Below are 6236 nucleotides of genomic sequence, written 5' to 3' on the forward strand. Positions count from 1 at the left end.
AGACAGTAGGCTGCAAATGGGTCTACAAAACAAAGTATGACTCTAATGGGAATGTTGATAAGTATAAAGTCCGACTTGTGGCAAAAGGATTCACGCAAAGAGAAGGAATAGATTACAATGAGACTTTTTCTCCAGTCTCTTGTAAGGATTCCTTCAGAATCATAATGGCACTGGTTGCTCATTTTGATTTAGAGCTGCATCAAATGGATGTAAAGACGGCATTTCTAAACGGAGATTTAGAAGAAGATGTCTAGATGAAACAACCCAAGGGTTTTATCATGGAAGGCAAGGAAAACATGGGATGTCGCCTAAAGAAATCCATTTATGGGCTAAGGCAAGCCTCTAGACAGTGGTACATAAAGTTTAATGATACTATTAAAAGGTTTGGATTTCAAGAAAATGTTGAGGATAATTGCATTTATGCAAAGTTTAAACATGGGAAATATATTTTCCTAATCTTGTATGTGGATGATATCTTGCTTGCAAGCAATGGTATTAGTCTACTACAAGAGACAAAGAAGTTTTTATCCTCAAACTTTGACACGAAAGACCTTGGTGATGCATCATATGTTTTGGGCATTGAAATTCACCGAGACAGGAAAAATGGAGTCTTACGACTTTCACAGAAAGCATATTTAGAGAAAGTTCTCCAAAAATATAATATGCACAAGTGTAAAGCCACGCATGCTCCAATAGTCAAGGGCGATAGTTTTGGGAATCACCAATGTCCCAAGAATAAGTACGAGGTCAATGAAATGAAAACAATACCGTATACTTCGGTTGTTGGAAGTTTACAGTATGCACAAGTTTGCACACGCCTTGACTTGACATTTATCACCGGGGTACTCGGTAGATATCAAGCAAATCCAGGCCAAGAGCACTGGAAGATGGCAAAGAAAGCTCTGCGCTATGTGCAAGGCACAAAAGAAATCATGCTAACATACAGGAGATCTGAGTCCCTAGAGATAAAAGGGTACTCAGACGCAGATTTTGCGGGAGATAGAGATGATAGAAAATCCACGTCTGGGTACGTGTTCACTCTCGCAGAGGGAGCTATTTCATGGAAAAGCTCCAAACATACCATAGTTGCATCGTCCACGATGCAAGCAGAGTTCATAGCATGTTTTGAAGCCACCGGGCAGGTGATATGGTTAAAGAAATTCATACTCGATTCGAAAGTGGTAGATTGTATTCACAAGCCACTAAAGATATAATGTGACAACTAGCCCGCAGTATTCTATGCTCACAACAACAAGTCTAGTAATGCTTCCAAGACGATAGATAGAAAGTATTACGTTGTGAAAGATAAAATCCAGGATCAAACTATAAGTCTCGAGCATATAAGTACAAAGTATATGCTTGCGGATTCGCTAACGAAAGGCTTACCATCCAGTGTGTTCAAGGAACACTTAGCCGGCATGGGTTTGTTGGAAAGTCTATGATTCCTGGATTATAAGAGGCCCAAAAGTAAATGAATTTGTTTCAAAACAAAAGTGTGTTGTGGCTGTATGATTCTATCAGCAATCAAGCTGTGACGATGAGACATGCTCTACATGTTTATATGTGATGGAACAAATGAAAAAGTGTAAAGTCAAAAGTAAAAGTCGAGATCAAAGGGGAGAATGTTAGATTGATTTCTCTCGCCGCGTGGGCCCAACGGCCCAACGGGCCTTGATCTATGCGCCTTGATCGGGAGCGCCCAACCCATTATGGTTGATGGGCCCCTGTGACTCACGCTATATAAAGAACGGTGGGGTGTCGGGGCACGAACTACGAGATTCGCCGCCGTCACACCCCTACCGACATACCTATCCGATCTAGGTTAAGCGCGGTGCTCACGGGAAGCTCCACCCACGCCTAACCCATCTTCTCCATCACCGCCGTCGCCACCACACCGATAAAGAACGATGCAGGCTCATCCGGCTCAGGACAAGGTAATCACATGCGATCTACCGTGACTCATCTACCCTAGTCGATCCGTAGGATCCATCAAAATCAACCTAATCTACTATTGCCCAGAAACAGTGTAATACAATTATTTGAAGGAACAATTGCGCATCTGTTGCAATCTGGGTATGTCCGTTTGCACCCGAAAATATGACTTGTTGTGACGGCAAAGGTTCCTGATAAATATATAGAGGCAGATGACAGTATCATGAACAAGAACAACAGATGAGATAAAATAAATCTTCTTTTGTGAAAATCGGCGGTTACCTACGCCACATTAGGCTTCACACCTGGCATCAAATGCAAATATGTTCTAAGTTTACAGCAGTAGTCAGAGACTATGGCACCAAACACGGGGAATAACAAGAATGAAGACGGCATACAGTCTCATACAGAACACAACACTTTGCTTCCAGGAAAAGAATGGCAGGGAAAATGGATGGTGAGGAACTGCAAGAACAGGAACCGGTGCTCCTGCTCCAGGGGTGGGTGCGGGTGTGGGTGTACGTAGTAAGTAGCCGGGCTCGGGTTTTCTCTTCTTCAGAGGGCTCGCGCCTTTACGATGTCCATGCTCATCTCGCTCGGGTCAGTCGCCTGTAGCTCCACCTGGATGCCGTCCAGCTCCCTCTTGAAGCGGTCCTTGGAGCTCGCGTACAGCATCTTGCTCCTCACCCTGGATGTGTCAGGAGCCCTGCCCAAGAAACACCACGATGCGCAAAACGCTGCTTCAGTTTTCAGCTCAAAGTAACAGGAACCAGTTCTGTTTCGTCGTGCATTTACACGATCATGCTTAAGCATTTATGATATTGCAGGCAATTCGTTATGTACAGACTCCAGAGCACTGAAACCAGGAAGCAGCTTGTCAGAAGAAACAGCCTATGGCCTTTTTGGAGTCTTAATTTGAGGTCACACTGAAAACTGCCCACTACAATATATACGGGGAAAAAATCAAGGCATGTCTTCCTTGGTGTTACGGTCTGTAACACAAATTTGAATTCCAATACATAATACCAAATTCTTGAGATTCTGATATTATTTTCTTAAGATCCATGCTTCCCTGCCTACGCTGAATTTCTATTTCCATTTTTTGTGTGGTAAATAAGCTAGTAAGTGTCTTCCCGGTTCCTTTGCAAGCTGATCTAACAAAATTACACGCTTTGGTCACCAGTGGACAATGGAATAAATGCACTAATTTAGTGGCAAAGTGTGTTAAATTATGGCTTGTATAGAAACCAAATGATCAAAGATAAAATGAAATACCGAACTGCATTAATCTAACACGCAGAGGCGACTTTGTCAAACTGAATCCCATCCGAATTCATAAATTTGGACCAGCAACTGCCTTCCATAAGATTGAATAAGAACTCTGTAATATACTATGAAAATGCAACACCCTATGATCATTTCAAAAAAATGTGATCCAAGCAGGTGTTACCAAGAGATGAAGAAGATCTTGCTCTTCTGGCAGTTCTCATCAGTGACGAAGTCAAAATCAAATACCGCATAGCGGCACTCGTCAGCAGGCAAGCAGGCAGCGAAATCATCGTAGCTCTCGTTTTTTTCCCCGACCCTGTCCACCACCACCTGCTGCACCTTCTCATTGATCTTGAACACGATGAAGCGGAAGCTCCTCTTCGCCTTGAGTTCCTGGAACTTGAGTTTGCATTCGTCGCAAACAGCCATTCCTGACGCGGAATTCGACTTGCAACAAGGAATCCCCATAACATGTTAACACACACCCCATTATAGGGGAACGATTCCTTGAACAGCATTATGAAAGAATGAGGTTGGGCTGTACTCACCATGGTTGATGCCTTCTCTTGTTTCCTTCCCTCCTTTCTTGGGTTGAGAAGCAAACAGGGGTGTGGCGAGGGGAAGAGGAAGGAAGGGAGGGGGGATGTGCAGCCGCACAAGCAGGGGCAAGATTTGAAGGCCTGAAAGAGAGGAAGCGGAGGCAAAATATAGGGAGGCCTGCTGCATGATGCCACCACATCCGGGGAGGGGCTTTTGACCAAGCATGGCCCCTCCTTAGTGTGTGAGAACCAGAAACTTTTGTGTCCAACCAACATGCGCGCTACCACCCATCCCTATAATAGACAGACCTTCCCTCAGCGAAATCTTTGCAGCATCAAAACAAGGGTACATGGGGACATGGGGTGGTCTGTATTTACTCTTGAAAAGACACTTCCTTTTTATGGTGTCATGTAAAGAAAAAAAAATCCGTTTTGATATATATGACACGAGTACAAGACTTGCATTCTATAAAATCGCCGTTCGGCATTGTTCAGACCTCGTCTCGACCAAACTAGATCCCGATTCTTTGATGAGACCTTTTCGTTCCATAATTTTTCGGACTTCCTGAACATCGTTCCATCTGTCAGCTGCAGCGTATATGTTCCCAAGGAGCACACGACTGCCGGTGTTCTCCGGCTCAAGCTCAAATAAATGCTTCGCCGCAATCTCCCCAAACTCAACATTTTTGTGTAGAACACAAGCACCCAGCAGAGCACCCCACACCGAGGAACTCGGCTCGAATGGCATATCTTTGATGAGGTAGTAGGCCTCCTTGATCCTCCCAGCACGGCCAACCATGTCGACCAGGGACAGGTAGTGCTCGACATTTGGCACCACGCCATGAATGTTACGCATATCCTCAAATAGCTGAAGGCCTTCGTCTATCAAGCCTGCATGGCTGCAAGCGTACAGCAGGGAGGTGAAGGTCACGGTGTTCGGTTTCACCCCCAACTCCGTCATCCGGTCATATAGCAGGATGGCAGTTTGGGCATGTCCATGCATACCGTACCCAGTGAGGATGGCGGTCCAGGCAATAACATCCTTTTCAGGTAGCCTGTCGAAGAGTGTCCATGCTATGTCCAGGTCACCTGCCTTGGCATACACATCGACTAAACCAGTTGTGATCGCTGTGCTCCGAAGAAACCCAAGAGTCAGCAAGAAACAGTGGATGTTCCTTGCTTGTGTCAGGTCCGCAGATTCTGCATACGCTGGGAGGATGCTTGCAAGTGTTGCAGAGTCCGGACGCACCGATTCTCCAATCATCCGCTTAAATAATCCTACAGCTTTCTTCTCCTGTTCACTGCGACTATAACCAGAGATAGCTGCATTCCATGTTTCTGTCCGCCATGAGCCATTTCGAAGTGTCAACTCCATCATCTTCATCTTATGGCACTTTGCGTAAGTGTCAATAAGTGCAGTCTCAACAACAATGTCTGATTGAAGCCCAAGTCTAATGCACATTGCGTGCGTGCACTTTGCACGCCTCCATGACGGCAAGCTGGAACAAGCTGAGAGTAGATACGCCATGGTCACTCCATTGGGCCATGGTGCACCACCAGTCATGAGCATGTCAAAAACAAGATTAAAGGCCTCGTCCACACGGTCATTCAACACGTACGCACCAATCATGACTGTCCACGAAACAACATTCTTGTCATATTTATGGCCATCGAAGACCCTTCGTGCCTCCTCCAATCCCGCACACTTCCCATACATGTCAATCAACGCATTCTTCACCGCGGCATAATCCCCCAAGCCTCTTTCCTCAACCAACCGGTGCACAGCTCTTCCAATGCTCAAATTCTTGGCTCGCGCACAAGCTGGCAGTACAGACACAACTGTGGCACGGTCAACCCCGGCACCATCCGCAACCATCTCGCCAAACACCTCCAGCGCTCTTTCTGCACAGCCGTTCTTGACGCACCCAGCGATCACCGCGTTCCATGACACGACCGAACGGTTCTTCATCGCACCAAACACCGCCTCCGCGTCGTCAACATCGCCGCAGCTCATGTACATGGAAATCAGCGCATTCTGCACGTACGCGTCGCGGCCGAAGCCGGCAGCGAGCGAGCGACAGTGCACAGCACGGCCATGGCGGCCGAGGCGGAGGCCGGCGCAGGCCTTGGCGGCCAAGGGGAAGGTGAGGTGGTCGAAGGCACGCATCCGGGAGTAAAGAGCGACGGCCTCCCTGTGGTGGCCAAGGCCGGTGTATGAGTGGAGGAGGGAGTTGGTTAGGGAGACCGGAGGTGGGTGGGGCATTTGCGCGAGCAGGTTGTGGGCGTCGGAGGGGCGGCCGCTGGCGCAGTGCAGCATGAAGAGGGGATAGATGCTGCTGTCGTGGAGGTGGCCGGACGTTAGGAGGAGAGCGTGGAGCTGGGCGGTGGTGGTGGGAGAGAGGGGGGTCGCGTTCTTTGAGCGGAGGAGGGCCAGGCATTGCCGGACGAGCGGGCTGGGTACCAGTATCATCATTCACACAAGAACACGGAGGGCGG

General features: G+C 47.4%; 2 protein-coding genes across 2 annotated transcripts; both read right to left on the reverse strand.

Moving 5' to 3' along the window:
* Positions 1–2173: 2173 nt before the first annotated feature.
* LOC123404787 (actin-depolymerizing factor 1) lies at positions 2174–4016 on the reverse strand. The gene is made up of 3 exons (XM_045098731.1): positions 3750–4016; positions 3383–3648; positions 2174–2638 (listed from the first exon to the last, which is right to left on the reverse strand). The coding sequence occupies exons 1-3, from the start codon at positions 4014–4016 to the stop codon at positions 2488–2490; spliced, it is 684 nt and encodes a 227-aa protein (XP_044954666.1). The 3' UTR covers positions 2174–2487.
* A 30-nt stretch (positions 4017–4046) lies between these two features.
* LOC123404785 (pentatricopeptide repeat-containing protein At5g39350) lies at positions 4047–6236 on the reverse strand. Its single transcript, XM_045098729.1, has one exon. The coding sequence runs from the start codon at positions 6211–6213 to the stop codon at positions 4207–4209; it is 2007 nt and encodes a 668-aa protein (XP_044954664.1). The 5' UTR covers positions 6214–6236; the 3' UTR covers positions 4047–4206.

Source organism: Hordeum vulgare, chromosome 6H (assembly GCF_904849725.1).
Source record: "Hordeum vulgare subsp. vulgare chromosome 6H, MorexV3_pseudomolecules_assembly, whole genome shotgun sequence".
Taxonomy (NCBI): domain Eukaryota; kingdom Viridiplantae; phylum Streptophyta; class Magnoliopsida; order Poales; family Poaceae; genus Hordeum; species Hordeum vulgare.

What these genes read in the sequence shown, in the direction of transcription:
- LOC123404787 (XM_045098731.1), bottom strand. Translation starts at nt 4,016, where the DNA reads ATGTTGGTTGGACACAAAAGTTTCTGGTTCTCACACACTAAGGAGGGG. An exon ending in AAGAGAAGGCATCAACCATG is followed by an intron (nt 3,649 to 3,749) that starts GTGAGTACAGCC and finishes CCTTGTTGCAAG; the next exon opens with TCGAATTCCGCGTCAGGAAT. An exon ending in AAGATCTTCTTCATCTCTTG is followed by an intron (nt 2,639 to 3,382) that starts GTAACACCTGCT and finishes TTTCTTGGGCAG; the next exon opens with GGCTCCTGACACATCCAGGG.
- LOC123404785 (XM_045098729.1), bottom strand. Translation starts at nt 6,213, where the DNA reads ATGATGATACTGGTACCCAGCCCGCTCGTCCGGCAATGCCTGGCCCTC.